General features: G+C 42.1%; 2 protein-coding genes across 7 annotated transcripts in view; both read left to right on the top strand.

The window, feature by feature from the left end:
* The window catches only part of fhod1 (formin homology 2 domain containing 1), a 39,754-nt gene extending 35,302 nt beyond the window's left edge, over positions 1-4,452 (top strand). For all 6 annotated transcript variants that reach the window (XM_086143767.1, XM_086143768.1, XM_086143769.1 and 3 more), the window contains 5 exons: positions 827-1,017; positions 1,432-1,624; positions 1,826-2,003; positions 2,399-2,575; positions 3,243-4,452. In XM_086143767.1, coding sequence (XP_085999893.1) covers positions 827-1,017; positions 1,432-1,624; positions 1,826-2,003; positions 2,399-2,575; positions 3,243-3,325 — 822 coding nt within the window. In that variant the 3' untranslated portion in view covers positions 3,326-4,452. The remainder of the gene's footprint in view (positions 1-826; positions 1,018-1,431; positions 1,625-1,825; positions 2,004-2,398; positions 2,576-3,242) is intronic.
* Positions 4,453-5,822: 1,370 nt separating this feature from the next.
* slc9a5 (solute carrier family 9 member A5) lies at positions 5,823-23,349 on the top strand. Its single transcript, XM_086143773.1, has 16 exons — positions 5,823-6,280; positions 10,417-10,719; positions 11,243-11,406; positions 12,463-12,541; positions 12,991-13,168; positions 14,491-14,711; positions 15,556-15,758; positions 16,699-16,788; positions 17,361-17,431; positions 18,355-18,481; positions 18,780-18,871; positions 19,268-19,394; positions 19,540-19,689; positions 19,831-19,900; positions 20,269-20,397; positions 20,741-23,349. The coding sequence occupies exons 1-16, from the start codon at positions 5,944-5,946 to the stop codon at positions 21,277-21,279; spliced, it is 2,880 nt and encodes a 959-aa protein (XP_085999899.1). The 5' UTR covers positions 5,823-5,943; the 3' UTR covers positions 21,280-23,349.

Consider the following 23,349-nt stretch of genomic DNA (forward strand, 5'->3'; position numbering starts at 1 on the left):
TTTGGCATCACCAAGGCATTTTCCCGAGAGAATGCAACCTGCTGAATATGTTCTCTTTTGCAGACCATTCTCTGTAAACCCCGGAGATGAAAATCAAACTAGATCAGCAGTTTCTGAAATACCTAGAAAATACAGCCCTCTTGGCACAGAGGACCTTGCCACATTCAAAGACACCTTTCCTGCCCGCTCTAAGTCTTGATTTGCATTTCAGCTGGTGGTCATGGCCTAAATACGCTGAGTAGATGCCAAGTGATTGGCTGAATAGATATTTGCATCAATGAGTTCTTGCAAAGATGCACATGATATAGTGGCTTGTGACTGTCAATCTAATAAGTAGTTTTGTCGCATAAAGATCAATGTATGTAATAAGGTATGTAGTTCTAAAAGGGAAACTGCCCATCATTTCATTTCAGAAGAAAAGGACCAAAAGCAGCTGTGAGCTCTGTAGGGATTCAAACAGAAATTGAGCTATTTTGGGCATGTGAGGGGGTAGATTATCTGGGTTGTTGTTTAGTCATGATGCACCGAAGGAATCCATGGTTGTTCAGGGTTGGAAACTTCTTCTTGCCAGTATTCTTTTCAGATTACTGGCCAAAAAATGTTCACGTCATCCAAGTAATTCTATCCTGAAAGGATGTTTTTGGTAGACGATCGGTATCCTCTAGCTTTAGTGATCAAATATGTGATCCAATGAAAACATACTTGTGGAACTTCACAAATAACTCCGCATGGAGCTGTTACTGGTTGAATTAACAGACTGAATATGATCCAATAAATAGGGTTTTAAAATGGCTAAGAGCAGCTCCTTTTATGCCAATTGTTAAAGGTGGACTTTGACCTACTTGCTGAGAACCTGGTACAGCTGGAGAGACGCTGCAAAGCATCATGGGATAACCTGAAGGTGGTCGCCAAACATGAGACCAAAGCCGTGCTAAAGAACAAGATGACTGAATTCCTGAAGGACTGCACGCAAAGGATCATCATCTTGAAGGTCGTCCACCGAAGAGTCGTTAACAGGTCAGAAAAAACACAGACAGGCACTCAGATTTCAGATGTTTACAATCATGTGACTTTAGACTAGGTCGACCCAGCGATGACCTCTGGCTGCACGTGTGACCTCGAGCCGGACCCCATGTTTGACCCTTCATCTGATCTCCTGATTGAACTTTTTGATCTTCTGTGGAGCTTCTGTCTGACCCTCTGATTCCTGTTTGACCCACCAGAACAGTTTTGACACAGAATGTTTGAATTTAAAATGACTTAAAATTGATTAAAGTTGAAGAAGTACCTTGCTGCTGGTGTTATAATGCATTTGATATCAGCTGACCTCAGAGGAGTGTGACCCCAGCTATCTTGATCTCCTCCCGACCCTGAGAACCTTTGTTTGACCCCCCTTTATTCACCTACGATCTGAACTACTGTCGTCTGTAGGTTCCACTCTTTCCTGCTGTACCTGGGCCAGCCCTCGTCATCTGTGCGGGACATCAAGGTCACCACTTTCTGCCGCATCATCAGTGAGTTTTCCCTGGAGTACCGCACCACCCGAGAGCGAGTCCTTACGCTCAAACGCAAACGGGCCGCCCACAGAGAGCGAACAAAGACCCGAGGCAAGATGATCACTGAGGTATGGCAACATCTCATTTCCGTCTAACTGTCTGTTGAATTCTGAATCCTGTAGTTTTTGATCGGGTAAAGATTTGTATTTTTGCATGAAATCAAAGTGGCAAGAAAATTAAAGGTACCTACTACTGAGCCTTGTGAGACATGGTGCAATTAACTGGGAGGTTTTATTCAAGTAAACTAATCTCCATCATCGTCCTCTCAGACGGAGAAATTCTCAGGGGCGGTGTTTCGCCCGGACAGCCCCTCCCCCGTGTCCACAGCAGGTGAGGTGGACGCTGGCCAGGAGGAGGAGCATGAGAACATGAAGAACCTGCTGATAAGCAGCAACGACAGTCTGACTGTGGATCAGAGAGGCCTGAGGCGCTCCAGAGCCGTTCGCAGTAAGACCTTGACTAATGTGACGTTTGACCCCACCTACCTTTACACATGTTCACCACATTCAAGGTTCAGGGTTCTCTTAAGGTCCAATTCCCAAATTAAATAAATTTGGCCCCCCAGGGCCAGGTGTTACATACTGTAAGTAGTTACATAATGGGAAGTTCCTGCATCCTTTTGAGACAAACCAGACAAGAATTGTTGTGTATGTGTATTGGATTTGAAACAAACTTCTGTATCAACCAAGTTCAGACAGTAAAATATCCTTGCTTTCCATTCACCTCTTTGAACCAGAACTCCACGTGGTGTCTGTTTGTAGTAGATGCACCAGCTCAGGGTTTGATCCCTTTTCTTGATGTAGTCCTGGTCCTGGTTGACCTTGTTCCCTTGTCCCCCCCAGGTCTGGGAAGGGTTAGTCCATCTCAATTCTCTGCTGCCAAAGAAGACGGTACCAGCTCACAGGATGACGCCACAGACGAGATCATGGACCGGCTGGTCAAATCTGTGACACAGAACCCCTCGGACCGACCGTCCAGCCCCAAAACACGCAAGAGGTCTCGCTTGAACAGGAAGTCGTGTAAGTCCTCTTCGTGGTTTGTGGAGGTTACACTGTGTGGATGGTTCTCCAAGCTTGTGTTAAGGAACAACAGCAGACATGTGTCCTAAACACTCCTATCAGTGTTGTCGCTTCCCGTTTAAATCCTCTGTGATGTTTAACTTCAACCTGACATTTAAAATCTGATGCTGCTGTTTGAGGGTCAGATACATTTGGTCCAGGACCGAAGAACCAGAACCCCCTTAGCAGGAGGAATGTCTCATGTTTAGGTCCTCGGCAGGAAGAGTTCAGCATTTCTGTCTGTGATGTTTGATGGTAATTTGACCAGATGTTAGTACAGGTGCTATTTTCAGTTTCAAATGCTTGTTGCTTTACCTTGGACACAGTTTGTAAACAGACTCCTAAAAAACCTTAGATTTCTCATCTGATGGAATTTATCTCAATATGGTCTCTGATTTTAATTTTTGATTGACTGTCATTAAAATGGTACAAATTGGATCAAGCATTACTAATCATGAAGCACACTGAGGTTGGAAGAAAAGTCACATTTTCTTCATTTTTTTTTTTTGACATTATATACTCAATTAAAGTCATCAAGAGAGTTGCATATTTGTCACGAGATGATCATTCATTGGACCTTCTTTGAGAACCGGTTCCATTCAATATGACCTGTTCTTCCCTGTTCCAGTGCGGAGAACTCTGAAGAGCGGCCTCAGTCTGGATGTGGTTCAGGCTCTGGGACTCAACAACAAGGCGGAGGACAAAGTCTGACACCCCCACCCCACATTCATCCAATGTTAGAGCCAGACAGGAGCAGGTTTTTCACAGAAATCCCTGTGTTGTTCTATTCTAAACCTGAATGGAACAAAAACCATTGTGGTTTCAATGTGCTATACAGATGAACTTTCCCTTTTAAATGGATACATAGAACTGTGGTTAAGAAAATGAAGGTGATGAGGATGATGGAAGATTTAAAGGTAGAGGTTGCTTTATTTATTCATAACTTTTTTAATTCATTAAGAAGCTGGGGCTTCAGAAATCTGAAACTCCTAAACGAACAAGGGGCGTCTTCAGCCGCATCTGTTTCATCACCTCTCTGAAGGATTTGGAGAAAGTCTGGCGTTTTCTCAAGAGAGTCTGGTCTCCCTGTCAAAATCAGAACAAATGTGAGACTTTTGTGTTGTGAGGTTTTCTATCAGCAGTAGAAGCACGCCATGCCCTCCATGTTTGGACACTAAACTGTTAGTTTAGTGACAAAAAACTTTCTACCGACAGCAGGTTTCAGTCAAAACACTCCAATTCAATATGGAAACATTTAAGGGGTCAAGAGACATTTATTCAATTAAGGATTAAAACCAAAAGACATGTTCTTGTCCTGAAAGGGATCGGGCCTTGAAAACGCTAGAATTTTTTTTTTAAGTTGCTGTCTTTTGTAAGGGGCAGAATTGTAACGTGAGATCATTTTATAAGCCAAAGTTCAATCACCTTGAAACCAGTGTTTCAAAATGTTCTCATCTTTGTCACATGACCTTCCTCAGATGTGGAGGAACGTCTGCCACCTTAAAACTTCTTTTTTTCCCCACGAAGATACACAAGGTACTTTAAGGTTTTTGATGAGTTTGGAAAGTTCTTCACAGAGTTAAATGTCACGGAATAAAATCCAAATCACTTGTTAGAAAGAGGAAGAAAAAAAAAACCACCCATTTGGTATAAAAGTGTTGTACACATCACAGGTGCGCATGTGTGGGTTTATGTGAATGAGCATAAGGATGTGGCACAGATTACTTGCATGTGTTTAATGGTTGTAATTCAGGTTTTTAAGGTTTTAACTTAATGACTTTGCTTTATTACTGACTGTTTCAGATTGAAATTAATAAAGTTTTGTAAAAAAAAAAAAAGCATTCATCTCTATTGATTTATAAATGTTGCATTTGGGCTTTAATGCAGATGTAAAGGTCTAAAAACAGCCTTTCACTTAAACCCTCATGCAGAGCCAGTTTATAAATAAGAAATGCATTAAAAATAATATTGCACTTATGGTATAAATGAAGAAACATTTGTGGGGGCAGGGTCATTAAAGATGCAGCGGCTGATCATTTAAACTAAAAAAAAACTAATGACAATCTGAAGATAAGCTACACACTTCCATTATTACGTTGAATATTTGAAATACCTTTTTGATTAATTAAAGATATTAGAGCACCTGAACGAAATAAAAATGTAAAATATTTCAATCTGGATCAATCAGCAGGCTGCGGCCCATCGGCCTTTCTATCATCAATTACTTCTTGACTGTTATTCAGTCCAAATCATGAAAGAAGGGGTGGAAATGTATTATCTACTGCTTATCTTAAACTCGGGGCTGCAGGAGATGCTGGAGCCTATCCCAGATGTCATGGGCAACCGGCAGGGTACACTCTGGTCCGGCCACCAGTCAATCGCAGGGGGACATAGAGATAAACAACCACTCACTCTCATTCACACATTAGGGCAAGTTTCCCAACATTACATTACATTACTTTACATTGCATTTGGCAGACGCTTTTATCCAAAGCGACTTACAATAGAGGACATAGGGACGGCAAATACACGATGCACAGGAAATATACAGAACAGTAAGCTTGGGTTAGTGAGGGTTTTTTTTTTTTTTTTTGACAGAGACACACAAACGTACACACACACACTGCACATTTTTTGTACAATTAACTTTCTGCATGTTTTTTTGGACTGTGGGAGGAATTTGGATGAAACATAGGCAGACACAGGGAGCGCAAGCAAACATTGAAAGGCTCCTTGTGCGCATCGAACCAGGGCCTTTTCTACTGTGAGGCGAAATGGCTAAGCATTAAGTATCCCATTAAATTAAATGTTAACATCGGGAAAAAAAAAAACTTGATAATATAGGAATAACTTGTATTGATTAACTGATCATAGATATTATCATCCAGTTAGTTTTTCTCTCTTAAACTTTGTTTTGGGCCTCTATTCAGCTGGTGGGTTTCCTTCCATCCCCTGTAGTATCAACTTGAACCAACCGCTCATTTCACAGCTTCCAGGTTTTAACCCGCCAAATAAGCGGAATTTCTCTCAACCTGGCAACCACCGGCTCCCTTCACTGCTCCGGGTGAGTGATAAGGAACTTTCTAGGTTTTTTTTTCCTGCCAAATGAACCCGGTACTGTGAGTTTCAACCGGAATCCGGCCCAGTTCACATCTGTTGTACCTGCGCGGTCGCCGTCGCTTTAAAGGAGCCTGGGCGGGTCACATGTCTAGCTCCGGTGTCCCCTCCTCCGTCTTACCGGAGCCTGAGCGTTCTGGCTCCGTCCCGTCGGTGTGTCCGTGTGTGTATATAACCGGGGGGATGCCCGCCCGTTGAGCTCCGGGGGGAAGATGCTGCTGCCGCCGCTCGCTCTGTCGCTGCTGCTTTCGCTGCTGCTGGCGGCGAACGCCGCCGCCGCCGACGCGCCCGGGAGCCCAGGGCTCGGCTTATCCCCGCCGGCGCCCGCCTCTTCCTCCGCCCCGACGCCGGTCCTCCACCGGCGAGTCGTCGCGGGGTACGGGGAGCCCGGCGTCGCCTCGGCACGGACCGGGGAGGAGGAGGTTGAGGAGGTGGGGGAACACGAGCATCACGGAGGCGGCTACCGGATCGTGAAGTGGGAGTGGAGCTACGTGCAGACCCCCTACATAATCGCCGTGTGGCTGCTGCTCGCCAGCGTGGCCAAGATCTGTGAGTTCACCTGCGGCCGGGGAGGGGATGGGGGTTGGGGAGGGGGTCCAAACATACCGATATAGAGTTAATGTATATTTACTCTATTTCTAAATAAAGATAGAGACTGAGAAGTAAACACAGACGCCTGACCTGAAGTGGAATTTCAAACTACTATCAAGCTGATTCTGTGACTTTCAGTTCATTTTCTAAACATTTTTCTCCCAGGAGATTTTCTTCATTAAAAACAAAAAGTATTTTCTAATAATTTAATTTATTATAGAAAAAAAAATATGATGAAGATAATAAGAATGAATAAGAAGAATAAATCAGCTGGTCCTGAATTTGAGGCTGGAAACTGCAATGTGACCTTCCTGATCACGTTTTTGATCATAATGATGATAATAATTTATCCTTTATTAATCCCCATGGGGAAATTCGTTCTCTGCAATTAACCCATCATGGATGAACCATGGGCAGTAGGTTGCCATCCACCAGTGCCAGGGGAGCAGTTAGGGGTTCAGTGTCTTGCTCAACAGCACTTTGACACTCTAGGAGGAGCCGGGAATCGCACCAGGAATGTCCCAAAGATGATTGCTCTACCTCGTGCGCCACACCGTCCCTATGATGCATGAGGTCCTCACGAAACCGAGGGGGAACCTCACGAGTGTGGGTATGCGTGTGAAAAAAGACACGATCATTGCGCTGTTTCTTGAAACTTTGGATAAAGTTTTTGAATTATCCAGTCCGAGACGCCCTCCCTCTCCTTCTTTCGACCTCCTCCATCTTCTTCTCTTGCAGAATGAAAAAAGGGTCACTTCATGTCTGTCAGATTAAACCCTCTGGCCTCAGATTTCCTCTTTGATTTCTGGATTATGTCCCACCTTCATGAGAAACGGTTGAAGGTCACCTGATCCTGAACCTGCAGCTCCTTCATGTTCACTTAGATCACAGAATCCGGACCTCTGTGTGAGACTGCTCCAGGGGTCTTCAGATCCTCAACCAGGGATTATTTTACCCGTCTGCATTTCCCTCCTCTATCCCCTTGCGTCCTCCTTATTTCTCTAACATTCTTGTGTCATTTCTCTCGTCTTTTCCTCCTCCTATAACTCCTCATGTCCTCCACTGCCCACTCAGTTTCTCCCCTACCTCCTCATGACCTTCACTTATGCCAAATCTCTTTTTCTGCCTTCTTGTTGCGTTACCTGACTAATTTCTTTGTATCCTTTCCTGCCTCCTCATTCTCCATTGTACTTTCCAGTGTCGTTCTCTGACTCCTAACTGCTAACTGTCCCAAAGTGAATCTTTATTTCCTTCCCTTTTATCATTTGCTGCATCCTCATTCCCTATTCAAATTCCTCATGTCCTCCTCTGCTTGATTATTTAATCCCCTTCCTTCTCATGATCCTCCCTGCCTCCTTATTGCCAACTGTCTTGTCCTTCACAAAGTCCTAATTTCCTCCTCGTGTCCTTCACTAACTCGTTTCTCCCTTAACCTTCTCATGTCCTTTTCTACCTTCTCTACATCCGTATTTCCTCCTTTCCTTCCTCCTCTCCTCTACCTCCTCGTTTCCTCATCAACGCGCTCATGTCCTTCACCAACTCCTTATTTCCCCTGCCTTCCCCCTCCTCCTGTGACCCCAAATGACTAATGAAACAGCAACACAAAAGTGACTGAACAACATTCAGGCACAACACTTTGCAAACTGTTGAGCACTGTTTTAAACAACCAGTCTGGTCCTTTAAAGGACCACACACACACACACACACACACACATACATACACAAGCTGACACACCCACAAAGCAAGGGCGCAGACTGACAGACTTGGGCACACAGATGTACGAACAAAATGGACACATACAAACAAAGTCATGTTTGTGGAGCAGCTGATGACTAACTTGCCCGTGGGATAAACTCCCCTAATACAACACACTCCTTATAATATTAATGAAGTGATGAAACCTACACACACATGCTGTTCATCCTCGCTGTGGACAGCTGTTTTTCTGTTCTGTTGAATCCTGAATGAGATTTACATTGTATTACAACTATTACAGCGTGTGCTTAGACTTGACCGCCCTTCTGTTTAATTATACTTTTATTTATCTACTTGTGAAAGAATCTTTTCTTATTACTGACCTAGATGTATGACCCCATTTCCCAATATTCAAAATCATTTTTTTTTTCTTTCCTATTCAGCAATTTCCCGTAGTTTTATGTTGGATTTTTTTCTTTCTATTATTTCTGGAATGATAAAACACGGCACATTCAGATCCAGAATTAAAAAAAGGGGAATAATGGGTGACAACCATGAAAACGAATGGAAACATTTTCTTGAGCAGCTGAATGTTCTCAGTGTTTGTGTCACTGCTCGTCTGCTGAGTGGGAGGCTCTGTGGTGTGTGTGTGTTTTGGTGTGTCTGTGTGTGACTGCGTATCTGCGCGCTTGTGTATGTCGAGTTAGGAGTTGAAAACCCCCTTCATCCCCTCAGAGCAGGAAGTGTCTGTTAAGTTCATGTTTGGGTCAAAGCGTCTCATGGTGCGTTCAGGTCTAACTCTGGAGATAAGGAAGTCTGAGTCAATAGACGCCATTCAGCAGCTGCGCTCATTCAACAACTTCTGTTGTTTCCCTCCTACTTCACTTTAACTCCTCTTCCTCTTTGTATCCTCTACAGTCTTCATGCCTCCTGTCCCTTACTGCTACTTTATTTCCTCCTCTTCCCCCATGTGTCCTTCACCGCCCACTTATTCCTTACTCCAGAACTTCTAAAGTTCATATCCTATACTTCCCTGTTTTTTCCTTTGTCACCTCTTTATAGTCTCCTTCACCTCATGTCACTAATCATCCCAACAGTAGATCCCCTTTTACTTCCTCATGTCCTTAATCACCTCCTTATTTACTGCTTGATCACCTAGTGTCTTTTGTTTCCTTCTTTATCTCCTCATCTGCATCTTGTCTACCAAAGCTCCTTTGTTTCCTCCTGGATCTCCGAGTATCTTTCCCAGCCTCCGTGTTTCCTCCTCTTCCCCCACATGTCACGGACTTGTTGCATCCTAAGCGGGATGATGTTGATGGAGACTTTTTCCATCCCCTTGAAGCTGCACAACAGACACACACACGCCTGATTGTAAGAATTGTTTGATGTTTTTAATTCATGAAGGGATCGGGGGAGGGGGGGTGTCGTCATGGTTACATGAGAACAAACCACCTGTTATCCATCACGATCTAAACAGAAATGGATGTGGCTCTGCCTCACTCTTATTAACACATGCTTATAACTGTTTACATAAAGCGAGAGGTTTAAAGTCATGCTGTAAAATGGGAATCTGATGACTCATTATGTTTTGCTTTTTTAAGCACAGTAACAATATATAAGTTATATTTCATTATATTTTATTTAATTTTAAAACAACTCCACTGACCTTTAAACATAAACTTTATACAATAAGAAAATCGTTTTTATTTTACTGAGTGATTATTATTGTACTGGTAATAATTTATGATTGCTGACTTGTGGTCATTTCTGAATATATTTGATGAAGGAAGATAGGTGTTTTAAATATTATCATTATAATATTAGAATAAATAATATTTGTTACTTAGCACTTAAAGAACATACAAGTGTCAAATGTACGTATCATTAGATGTTATTCTAAAAGAGTTTAATTTCCACTGAGACCTTGAAGACCCATAGGGGAATCTGTATCTCCATTGGATGGGGCTTTACATGAATTGTAAACGATCATCATTTTTATCTAGAATAAGTCGTTGGCGATCTGGGTGAAGTAGTTTGAAGGCTGGAGGTTCTAAAGACCTCTGGGGGAAGTCAAATAAATAAATAACATTTATTTATTTATTAGCAACATGTCTTTGATCGTTTTTAGAATTTATTTTTAAAATGAAAGGAGTATTTTTACTTTTTCAGATCTGTATTCTTTACCTTTTTTCAGACTTTCAGGTGGGTATCATTTTGGCAATTTTGTTTCACAGGGCTATTTATTTTAAATAAGCAGCTTTCTCCAGCCAGTGTAATTCCAAGGTGTTGTAATAAATCATTTCTTGCCACTGGCAGGGTTCTTCCTGGCTGACCCATGCCAATTGGAGGAGTGACAGCATGCTAAAGATGGTAGCCTAACATCTCATTTCTCCGGCAGTGTTCCATTTCTCTCAGCGCTTTACCACCGTGGTGCCCGAGAGCTGCATGTTGATCCTGCTGGGTCTGGTCCTGGGTGGTGTCGTGCTGGTGGCCAACAAGAAGCAGCTCTACCAGCTGGAGCCCGCCCTCTTCTTTCTCTTCCTGCTGCCCACCATTGTGGGTGATGCTGGCTACTTCATGCCCGCCCGTCTCTTCTTTGACAACCTGGGTTCCATCTTAACGTATGCTGTGGTGGGGACACTATGGAATGCCTTCTGCACCGGCTTCTGTCTGTATGCTGCCAAGCTACTTGGAGTCATAGGTCAGTCGTAGGTCACTGTCAGGTCAATTTTGAGGTCATTCAGCTGAATAAACATTATTTACATTGTAACCAGTGAACTTATGATTTGTATCAGATGAAGGTGCTTATTAATTGTAATGGAAGAAAATGAAAACGGTAACTGTATAACATGTACAACACTTTTTAAATGTCATTTAGGGCTCCCTTTTTCCTAAAATCTGGACAGTATTTCACTTATCTTTAAATATTTGACCTGATCTGCAGCAGTTAACTGATGAATCCAAATATTCAACTGCTTTCAGTATCAATCTAGTTTTAATTGATAGACAAAAATGTCAAAATAGTCTTATTTCAGCTGATTGAAATAGTAATTAATTCCCTTATAGATTTGGAAAACCAACGATCAACATTTGAAACTCTTTCCGACTAAAACAAGAAGCCAAGAGTTGTTTTCATATGTCAAAAGTTTGATGCAGAAAATGATTCAACTATATTGTGTGTGTGTGTGTGTGTGTGTGTGTGTGTGTGTGTGTGTGTGTGTCAGATGAGCGCGTACAGGCGGAGCTGATGGACTTCCTGTTGTTTGGCGCTCTGATCTCAGCTGTCGACCCTGTTGCAGTACTTGCTGTTTTTGAGGAAGTTCATGTTAATGACATGCTCTTTATCATTGTGTTCGGAGAGTCACTACTTAATGATGCTGTCACTGTGGTGAGACATTCAACTTACACACACACACACACACACACACATATATTGTCACTGCTTAGACCTCTTAACTCCACTCATCAGTACAAGGAACAAATTCCCATGACAACTTGTCTGTTTCCATGGTGATAGAGAGGCTTCATGATCACCAGTATGCCCCTTCAAAACCTAGTGTTTTTGCTGAGTGATGAGAGAAATTGGTCATTTACTCGCTGAGTGTTGAGCTGCTGAGAGCAGATTAGCAGATTAACCTCATTCTAATCCTCTGCAGCACTCAGAGTGAGTTGATCCTGGGGGGGGCAGGACTATGGGGCAGGGGGTTGCTGAGGAACATATTGGGGGACCAAAAGAAAATGCAGGTAAACCAAGAAAGTTCAGAGTAAACAGAAAAACACAAGAAACTTAAAGTGCAACAAACCTGGCGAGGAACACAAAAACATGTGTCTCTGCACTGTCATCAACTGAAACACAGAGAAAGAAGGGCACCAACATTAAGTTGCCACTCTTGTTCTTCTTGAAAACAGTAGCCACAGTTTACCTACAGTGATGCAGCCAGGTGATGAATGGCATGAGCTGTTCCCCAGCTACCTTCAAAAGTTTTCAGACAAGCCTTGATTCAAAACATAGAAAAACACAGAGAAATGTTGCGTTCTTTATAGAGAATCACATCAGTAGCAATTACAGATATGAAACTGGCAGCACTATGAAACAGTGAAATGATAATGTATTGTAATAAAGGTTTTATTTCATTCCATCAAGGACCTGAATAACTTAAACTACTGAAGTCCTTAACAGCTGATGAGTGAAGGGTGTGATGCCTGTTTCTGTCTCCTAGCAGCCACAGAACTTCTGATGTTTCTACCTCTGGTCTATTTCTAGCGTTTGGAGAAGTCTTTAGAAGTCTGTATGTTCAACAGAGAAGCATTTTTGATAAAACACAATGTGATTAGTTTAGATATTGCAAGTTTTATATATTTTTCTTTGCATGAATGGCATTTTTAAATGTAATGATGATAATAATAAAGATGTGTTTCTGTATATTTCTGTGTGATCACACAGGTCCTGTACAAAGTCTTTATTTCTTTCGTCGAAGTCGGGGTGGAAAACGTACAGACAGCTGACTACTTCAAAGGAGTTGGTGAGTTAATAGCAAACCATTGCAGTCATCACTTGCAAAAGCAGTTTCTTAATTTTGACCATTTTGGTTCCTTAAAAATACTAAAGAACAACAGCTAAGAAGCAAATAAGAAAAAATACAACTTCAATAAATGTAGATAGTCCTTAAAAATCTGACATTAATTACCCAAAAATTCCAAAGAAATTCTTCATTTTTGAACTATCAGAAATATTTTCAAATCTCACAAAAAATACAACACGCTAACAAGAGGAAAAAGACCCTACGTGAAATACCAGAAATTAATTCCCACGTGGGCATGTGTCTAAAGTGATTTACTTACGAATTTGCAGGAAGATGACCCTCAACGAGGAGGATGATTAAGTAATAATGCAGATAGAATGGTGTATTTAAAAGTCAGAAAAGTTATATTAGTTCCTTCGCTAAATGCTCTTCTTCCTCTTCCCCCTCAGCATCCTTTCTCATTGTCAGTATTGGTGGGACCCTGGTGGGTCTGGTCTTTGCAGTCATCCTGGGCTTCACCACTCGTTTCACTAAGAAGGTTCGGATCATTGAGCCACTCTTTGTCTTCCTGCTGGTCTACCTGGCCTACCTGACTGCCGAGCTGTTGTCTCTCTCCTCCATCTTGTCGTGAGTTTAACTTCGCACTTCCAACAGTTGCTGGACTATTGATATTCAAGTCCCGTATAACAGGTAGATTGGTTCGATTGTGAATGGTGCACTCTGAAATCCAGTCATAGTGAAATTTATCTTCTTATGAAATGCCCCGTATCGCTCTGTATTTCTTTGTCTCTTTACTCTCCAATACCAAGTATGCAAACCTATGACTCATACCAGATTGATCGAAGCCAGGATGAACATCTGCTATTAGTGTAGACAACTAACACAGTACCAGTGGACATTGAGCTACTATGGGTTGAAGAAGAGAGGGAAGAGGAAAAGGCATCTTGGACTGAGAGCGGGGACTTTGATGACAGGAAAAAGAGTTGCAAAATGGATGGAAATGACTGCAGTGAACGCTTTTTTCCAGAAGAGGCAGGAACACTGAAAGAGATCGGTGACTGCAAAGTAGTGGTGGGTGAAAGCGTAGCCAGGCGGCATTGGATGGTGGTTTTTAGGATTAATCTTGTGACAAAGAAGAGGAAGAGGACAAAGGCAGAGCAGAGAATGAAGTAGTGGAAGCTGAAAAGGGAGGTGTTGCATGGTTTTCAAGAAAGAGATGAGAAAACTCTGAGTGGTCTGGGAGAGGAAAGGAGATAAGGAGACGTGGTGGCGGAAGGAGGATGTGCAGGTGTATAAAAAGAGAAAGAAGCTAGCAAAGAAGAAATGGGACACTGAGGGGACTGAAGAGAGCAGATAGGAGAAAAGTGTAATGGGTAATGAGTGATAAAAGAGTATCAGCCAGAATGAAAGGAAAGTTGTACAAGAGTGTTGAGAACAGCAATGCTGTATACAGCGGCATTGAGGAAAAGACAGGAAGCAGGGCTGGAGGTAGCAGGAGTGAAGATGATGAGATTATCTTTGAGAGTAGGATCAGGAATTAGTCCATCAGAGGAATAGCACGTTAGATGCATTTTCAATCCTCTGTATGTGTGAAACATTTGGCAGTCTTCTCCTTTTGGCTTTTCCCTTCAGGGGTCACCACAGTGAATCAACCTTCTCCATCTAACCCTATTCTCTAACAATAAAGTAAAAACATGGAATGAATACAGTGGACTATGTGCTAGTGTTTCCAGGTTCATGTTTGCTCAATCAGGATACTAGATGATGATGATCAGTAGATCCTAGATCTGTCTTAGAGGATTCTAGACCAGGCTCAGAGATGACCAGATCAATTCAGTGGATCCTGGTGGGTTGAAGATCAGATTCAATGAATCCCAGATCAGAGCTGTTGTTGACGGATTCATGTTCAGTATGTAAACCTGTTGAAGTTTGTGACCTCTGACCCTCAGGATGACATTCTGTGGGATTGGAGCCAATAAGTATGTGGAGGCGAACATCTCCCAGAAGTCTCGCACCACGGTGAAGTACACCATGAAGACCCTGGCCAGCATTGCAGAGACCATCATCTTCATCTTCCTTGGCATATCGGCAGTGGACAAGTCCAAGTGGGCTTGGGACACAGGGTTGGTGTCCTGCACCCTGATTTTCATCTTCATCTTCAGGGCCATGGGTCAGTACCACACAAATTTTCATAGCAATAGCCTTATGATAACTCACACAATCAGAGAGACATTAGCATCCCTATAAGTTAGAGATTCAAGATTCTAAAACATCATTGGGCTGAAAGGCAATAACAAATCTCAATGGTAGCTTTAATGGAATGAGTTTGAATGGTCATGAGGAGAAAATTGATCTTGTATTTCTGAGTTTGACATTGTCATCGCAGATTTTTTTGAGCAGGTGACACAATCTCTTCTTCTACAATAATTACTCAAAACATGAGGAAATAGAATCATTAAAGTTTTCCACTAAGATCATTGCAGAAATAAAAAAAATAAATTACCATTGTTTTCAATTTTTCTATTGCATTAACCTCATGAGGTTCACCAAAGTGAAATTATAATTAATCATTCATCATTACATTAAACATTTGGCCATTGCAGAATGTTCGAAAAATGTGCATATACTTTGTATATTTGTGCAGTGTGGCTGATAAGGAATGCCATATTGGGCAAATTAGAAATCAGCAAACAAAAAACAAGGAAATTGTCTTACCACCTGGTTCGATTTCAGGCTCAGAGGGTTAAAACATGCAAATCATCCAAACATATACAAAAATATACAAAAAGGCATTTGAATGATACAACATAAATCATAATACACATAAAATAAAATGCAGTCCCTGTGATATTAAGACATGCAAGTCATTATTAACTCATTCAAGATGAAGGAGCCTCTCAGATAAGAGATGAACCACTGTAGTCATTGATAAGATCGTTTCTCACTTGGCCGCTTGGGTAAAAGTCTTTGTCATACAACTTTACCTCAGTATGTGACCTCTGACCCTGACACAGGTGTAATTGGTCAGACCTGGGTGCTCAACCGCTTCCGCCTCGTCCCCTTGGATAGAATCGACCAGGTGGTGATGTCATACGGTGGCCTACGGGGGGCAGTGGCGTTTGCCCTGGTGGTACTGCTGGACAGCCAGTTTGTCAAAGCTAAAGACTATTTTGTCGCCACAACAATCGTCGTTGTCTTCTTCACCGTCATGTTTCAGGTAGGAGGCATTTTTCTCAGACGACACCGTGGGTTGACCTACAAACTCATGTTACCTGGACAACATACTCTCAGATGACAATGTGACCTGTCACACAATGGTCACAATGTGACCAACAATTTGTCACTTGACCTCACCAATGAGTGTTACAGTTAGCATGCTAATGCTTCTAACGACCCATGCTGGTAGGACATGATAGCGTACCCACATTTTGCATATAGACAGAAGTAATAAAGTATTAGTGTCTTAGCCACAAGCCCCCTTAACACCAGCTAATTCATTACGTCATTCTGGATATTTGCTTTCTTTGTAAAAATGTGTCCAGCTCTGTCATGTGAAGACCGCGACCTGACAGGAATGTGTATTTTTCTAAGTGACCAACCATGTAAATCTCCTCTGAGTTCATGTTGAGTTCAGCTTCTTCTTTCCCATCGTGAATCAGCAAATTGTTTCCTGCCACAGAAACTTAAACACTTGGACACTGAATTATCTTTTGGGGTTGTTACAGGTTATTTGGATACCATTTTTATTAAAAAATGGTGTTTGAGGGGAAAGAGTAGAACGCTTCTAGCAGCTGTATGTCAGACTTGTTTTTTCAAAACTCTAAATCTTGTCAGCAACCAGATAGGAAAAAGAAATGGGGTAACGTGAAAGCAAAACTACCTGATGAGATACTGGAAAGGAAGTAACAATGACAAAGACAGAGCCCTATTTAGACATAGCCCTTGTTCCGAAAGAAAAGAAAAAATGAATTTTAATTCAAACTTGAATGTGTCTAAGACATTTAATCTTCTGTTAAGAAAATCATATGATAATTTGGTACATATAGACGAAATTCAAGCCACAGATTGACATGCGAATAAAAGTGAATAACCACAATGTCTGTGTGTGCGTCTGTCCACCCATATATCTGTCCATCTGCTCATCATGTATCTGTCAGGGTCTGACCATCAAGCCTCTTGTCAAGTGGCTGAAGGTTCCTCGCTCCACCAGCAGGAAACCCACCATCAATGAGGAGATTCATGAGAGGGTGGGTCACTTGTTTTATCGCGGAGACACTTAGATTCAAACTGTCAATCAGTGTCATACTCTGCAACATTAAACTGAGTAAAACCAATAAATTATACCTAGGTGAAAGGTCATTCTGATGATAAAATTCTTATGTCAAGTCTACTGATGATAAATAACAAAGATGTTAGAGATGTAACTTTTATGTGAATACTAAATTCCTGTGTAAGCTATTGACTTGGGTGTTTAATGCAGACAATGACCTAGCTTGGGGTGGCTAACAGACCAGTTTGGTCCTCATGTTCAAGTGATTTACAGTATATAACTTGGATATAGAACCAAGGTTTATTTTTACTTTTCACATACTTTGTTGTTAAATTTGAAGTAATTTCCTTGCTGCTTTTATCACATAACTCAACTAACTCTTATTAAACACACTGGAAGAAAGGAATTGAACATTTCTCTGCTCAGAATGATTAGTAATTACTCAAGAGACAGTTTTGTGTGTGTGTGTGTGTGTGTGTGTGTGTGTGTGTGTGTGTGTGTGTGTGTGTGTGTGTGTGTGTGTGTGTGTGTGCGCATGTGTATTTTCAGGCATTTGACCATATTCTGACAGCAGTGGAGGACATCGCTGGGCTGCAGGGTTATCACCACTGGAGGGACAAGTGAGTACTGCTGTCTCACACAAACACACGCACAAATAACTAATCCTTGTGATTTCAGTCAGTTAGTCAGTCAAGGAACATTAACACACGTGACATCTACATTCCACTAAAACTTTCTTCTTGATTTCAAGCCCAAAGATGATTCTCAGTAAGCTTAAGGCACTATCATCAACATGGGCTCTCATCCATCATCAGTGACCTGACTTGAAAAACAATACAGTATCTTCATAATTTCTACCTGCTTTTATGTGGCCAATAATCAGAATAATTCAAATTGTATTGTATTTATTTATGTATACTGTGTATGCATGTGTGTGGTTGTGTGCGTCTGTGTGTTTATGTGTGTGTGTGTGTACGTGCATGTATTTTGTGTGTGCCTGTGTTTGTTAGTATTGTAAACACTGTATATAAATATGTATGCCTTTTGTCTTGATTCTCATTTTTTTTAAATAGATGAGATTAGTGTCATGAATGAACTAGCAAGAATTTAACCTTCCCCTGAAAAAAAAAAGCCATAGAGAACTCCATGATCTGAAAATTGTATAGAAATTTGTCAAAAAGATATATGAAAAACAAAAAACCTTAAAAGCAGAATTATTAGTTATTTTATGTTTTTATTATCGTTCGTGTTAATGTCGATTTAGAGAAGCTGCTTGATGTATATTGGTGCATTCTGATTCTGACTGCCTAACAATTTTGTTGTAAGTTGTAGTTGTAATTACTAAGAGAGCTCAACAGGGGGAGCCGTCCTCCTGCACAATGGACACAAAACATCGGAGCCCTCCTGATGTAAAATATTGTGTGTGTTTGTGTGTGTGTGTGTGTTTGTGTGTGTGTGTGTTTGTGTGTGTGTGTGTGTGTGTTGTGTGTGTGTGTGTGTGTGTGTGTGTGTGTGTGTGTGTGTGTGTGTGCCTGCCTGTTAGGTGGGAGCAGTTTGATAAGAACTACCTCAGTAAGCTCCTACTGAGGAAATCCGTCTACAGAAAGAGTGAGCTTTGGGAGGCGTATCAGAAGATAAACATCCGGGATGCAATTAGCGTCATTGACCAGGTGGGAGGTCCTGCACCACAACACACCACCAGACATACTTTTCATCATGCAAGCTGGGCTCAGTATCAGTTGGGTCAGATCTCCATCTTTGAGAGATTTAAAAGCTAACTGCTACCTCCCCTCCCTGGTCTGATGGTGACATCTGTCATAAATTAAATATTTTATGTGAATTCATATGACTTGCAAATCAGCACTTAAGGGACAAAGTAAAACATGTTGTCATGCCGACGAGTGAACAATAGTCTGCATTCTGTTTGTATCAGATATTGTGAATCTGAAATAGTGTGGCTTTTTGCAGGGTGGGAACGTCTTGACCTCAGCTAGACTGTCTCTGCCCTCAATGGCTAGTCGAGCCTCATTCCCTGAGGTAACCAACGTCACCAACTACCTGTAAGTCACATTATGAGCTAACTGTCTTACCAGGAAATGATTATAGTTCATCTGATGGCTGCAGATTAATTCTCATTTGACTGTATGTACATTGTTAACTGACATTAATCTTTTACAATTACCTGAAAACTCTTTTGTTTGAATCTGTCCACTCATGTTATAGTAAGCTGACTACCTGTTAGTAGTTTCCTGGCGCATTTCCAACTTAATACTTGTAGGTGGTTGCATGGCTGTTGTTAGTCCTTACCTGTCTGTAAATGCTTAGTTATCATAAACTCAGTGGGTTAACCTGACCCCTGGCCAGTGGTTACCTAACTGCTGGTTTGAAGTTACTTGACTGCTCATTAGTTGTCACTGAATGTGCAAATTGGTTTTCAATGTATTTTCTCATTGCAGGCGGGAAAATGGCAGTGGTGTATGCCTAGACCTGCAGGTGATCGATAATGTGCCAGGGGCCAAAGTAGAGGAGGACACTGAAACCCACCATGTCCTCGCTGAAAACCTTTACAAACCTCGGAGACGGGTAACAAACACACACACACACATTAAAAGCGTAGCACAACTGTTTTGATTACTTACGCTCATCACCTAAAAGCACCATAGTCAAAATAACTTGACAAGAGGGATACAGACCAAAAATTACAGATTTTTCTGTTGTTTCTTTTCAGTATCAGTCCCATTACAGTCGGCACTTCATGCCTCTGGGGGAGAAAGAGCGACAGGACCGCGAGGTTTTCCAGAGGAACATGAGGAGCCGTATGGAGACGTTCAAGTCCACCCGATACAAGAGGCACAAGAAGGAGCGCAGCCTCAAGAAGGCAAGGAGACTTATAGCCCTCCTCCTGCCCGCCTTCTATTATATTATGAACGATGATGAATGATGAAGGCACTAATTGATAGCCGACTAACCTCCAGCTGCAAATTTCACTAAAAATTTGATTGTTTCTTGCTTGTGACAGAGGCGAGGGTCAGACACCAGGGACGACGGGAATGAAAAACCCAGACGCAATGTCAGCTGGCAGGACAAAGGTGAACAGTTAGCAAAGACAAAGGTCAAATCTGCTACTGAACAAAAAGTCAGAGAAACATCCAGGCATTCATCAATTACATTATGATCCCAAAAAATATTCGTACAGGAAAATGCAAAGGAATATTAAAGATAATACATGTACATAATACATCTCCATTTTTTATTTTCTACTTATTTCCAGGTATTTTTCTTTAATATTTCACTTGTGATATTTCCCTAGGGCTCTTATAGTACATAGTTTATGGCCAGAATTTGGAAAACATCAGCAATTCGCTTCTTGTGCTTCGTATGTTTGTGTATGTGTGTGTGTGTGTGTGTGTGTGTGTGTGTGTGTGTGTGTGTGTGTGTGTGTGCGTGTGTGAGACAGATCCAGTGGTGGTTCCAGTGGAGTCAGAGGAGGAGAAGGGCAACCACTCTGACCCCGATAAAGAAGAAGATGTCGGGATCACCTTCATCGCTCGGAAGCCCGAGACACCAAAACAGCGACCCAAATCAGGTGATGTCAAGAGCTGAGAGCAATATTTCTTATTGGCTGTCTAGACTGATGGCTTATCGTCTCATCAGTGATCTGTTCATTTCTTCAACAAATGTAAACAACAAAGTTAGTGTAATGACATACCTTAACTTCAGATAAGAACAGTCAGAACATATTGAGACATTGAGTACTGTACCATCGCAACTCTGGTGGTTTTCTTGGGAGTGAGATCGCTTCCGCTCGGATCATAGTGCTGTAAAAATTTGCTTCAGCTGCTAAGAGTTAATGACTGGCATAAACAAAGCAGACACAATCCCCGGTAACGCTTCTGACGTCAGGGGGACCTCTGTGCTTCCTCCTTCAGTGCCAGTGGCTCTGGAGGGCAGTCAGAGTCCCCCCGTGGCACCGCCCTCGCCCACCAGTGGAGAAAGCCATTTGCCATGGAAGGGGGGCATAGGCCTCCTGCCACCATGTGTGTCAGTGGAGGCGACAAAGATCATCCCCGTGGACCTGCAGCAAGCTTGGAATCAGAGCATATCATCCCTGGAGAGCATTTCGTCGCCACCAGCCCCTGCAGAGCCAGTCCATCCCCGGGTCAGTGCCTTGTCCCGTCTAGCTGCCCCCCGCCCCGCCTCCTATACCCCGCCAAGTGCCGCCACCTCCATCGGATCCTTCCGTTTTCCTGAGAAGAAGCAGGAAGAGGAGGAGGATGAAGATGGAGGTGCAGCACAGGAGATGCAGCCACTCATGTCATCTCTGAGGCCTCCCAGTGCCCCGCCTCTACCCGGGGCTGCCCCTGCCTCTGGCAGACGGAGGAACCCCTGCGTTTACCTGAAGAGCCTGGTGACTACGCCACCTACAAGTGGCACAGAGACGCACAGCCGGGGCCCAACCCAGCTTTAACCAGGAACATCCCTGTCTCGCACACGCACACACACACACACACACACACACACACACACACACACACACACACTTATACACACTGCACCAATCGACTTGCGTCCACACTGAAATGTATTTGAAGTTATTTATTTCCAAGAGCTGCTAGAAGCGTTCTACTCTTTCCCCTCAAACATCAGATGTTTATTCCGTCCATGATGCTATTTTAAATCTTGAAACTTTTTTTAAAGCTGCAGATATACAAAATAAACTGACTTTATTTTAAGAGACCAAATTGTATAAAAAGAGCAGAAAGAACATTTGAACATCCAGTCTGTAACTGCCTTACTGGGTCTGCTGCTGTGTGTGTCTGTACATATTCTTATACATGTGTGTATTTGTGTATGTTTGTGTATGAGTGTGTGTGTAGGAGACTGTCCACCAGCAGCTGAAGAAAAAGAAGTCTCTGTGAGTCACCTTCTGTCATGTCTCCTGTGTTTTTGGCTTCATGTCCTGCAGCTTCTGCAGCCATTTGACCTTGATGTTTGACTTTGGCGGAGGGAGGAAAAGGTAGCCGACTGTATGACTCTAGCCCAGTTCCCATCTAAATTGACCTGAATGTTGGGCCAGTATTTAAGTGATAAGAAAGCAAGTAACTTGCGTAAATTTTTCTCATTCCAAAAATCTCAAAATAGATCAGTTTGAGGTATTTGTTTTCAGGTAGTTTCTTGCTATTTTCAGGAAGTTTTGGAAAAGTTTTTTTTCCACTGATCTTAGTGTGTTTTTTACACTGCTTTTCATTAAAATCGTCCAATTTTTAATAATTAGCATAGAGCTTTAAAGATTGACCTCTGGCCCTGAAGTGACTTGACATGTGACAGTCCTTTCTTGTCCTTTTTAAATTGCCTCAGACATCATATCCTTTGGCAGCATTTAATTACTCACGTCCCCTGTTGTACCCGTCCAAAATGCCCATGATATTGTTTTTAGACTGAAAACAAAGGGATTTCTTTTTCTGGACGTTTTAAAAACATCCCTTACAGTTGTAGGCTTCATGTTCTCTGTCTCAAAGACATGGATGAAAATGGTGATTGAAGGCCTGGGTTGAAACGGGGCTGAGTGTCATGGAGCCACAGACAGTAATCTAGGTCTTTCAGTGTTCAGGACTCATTACTAACAGAGAAAAATGAAAGTATTTATCACAGAATTGCACAATATATTTTTTTGGTGGGACTGAAAATTAAAAGTTTCACCCAAAATGTTATTCTCTCCTTCACTTCGCTTCATCTGTGTCAACTGGTGCAGATTTGTGCCTCAAGGCAACCTAAACTTCTTGATGAACCATACTTTGCACAGTTCGATCACAACGCTGATAAGAGGCTGAATAACCTGAGGGGTTGGTGTGGTCTGCCTTACAGTGGTGGGTGACATGGTAGTTTCTTGTTAAATTTTATGTAATTGCTTGAAATTTTTTTTTTTCCTAATCTGTAATTAATGCATTATTTATTTTTAGGTAATTTCCTATAAACTATGAGAAATTTCCCCTTCAAATTTTCAAGGTGTATTCCCTTCCCACATTAGTTGTTGACCACTTTCCCATGGTGACGATGACAATCCCACAATTATTTTGACCAAATAACTGAGGGAATTGGCAAAAAGAAATACAAACACACGTCAAAAAGTTGAAATGTTATGAAAAGAATGTGTGCACCTCTTATGTGTCACCTGTCTTTAACTCTGCTGAATGTAAGAAAAACAACTGCAGTAGCTGCAGGACGTCCTGTCCCATGTCTGTCTAGTTGACTTGCCCAGCAGCAGCTGTGCTCACAGAAAAATTGAAAAACAAAGGTGTAGTTGCACGTTGGAAGGCTTTCTGTCATCCGCAAACTCAAATGCTGGGGAAGGAGCTGAATCAGACATGTCGTCAAACACCGTTGACCACCTGATGAATTTACTCTGCTTTTCCTGATTTGAACAACATTTTGTCTTGTGTGATTCAAGTTCTCGTGCCGTTTGTAACAAATGAAACCTCTCTGTGCCAAATGTTTGTCAGCTTCTCGCCAAACACATCAATAAATGTATTTTCTGCGT

The sequence above is a fragment of the Fistularia commersonii genome, chromosome 3, assembly GCF_037954325.1.
Source record: "Fistularia commersonii isolate RoL2024-O1a breed Wild chromosome 3, RoL_Fcom_v1.0, whole genome shotgun sequence".
Classification (NCBI taxonomy): Eukaryota; Metazoa; Chordata; class Actinopteri; order Syngnathiformes; family Fistulariidae; genus Fistularia; species Fistularia commersonii.

Bases quoted from the DNA above. Each gene is read 5' to 3' on its own strand.
- slc9a5 (XM_086143773.1), top strand. From the start codon at position 5,944: ATGCTGCTGCCGCCGCTCGCTCTGTCGCTGCTGCTTTCGCTGCTGCTG. The intron at 10,720-11,242 runs GTCAGTCGTAGG...TGTGTGTGTCAG, and splicing joins CAAGCTACTTGGAGTCATAG to ATGAGCGCGTACAGGCGGAG. The intron at 19,901-20,268 runs GTGAACAGTTAG...TGTGTGAGACAG, and splicing joins TGTCAGCTGGCAGGACAAAG to ATCCAGTGGTGGTTCCAGTG.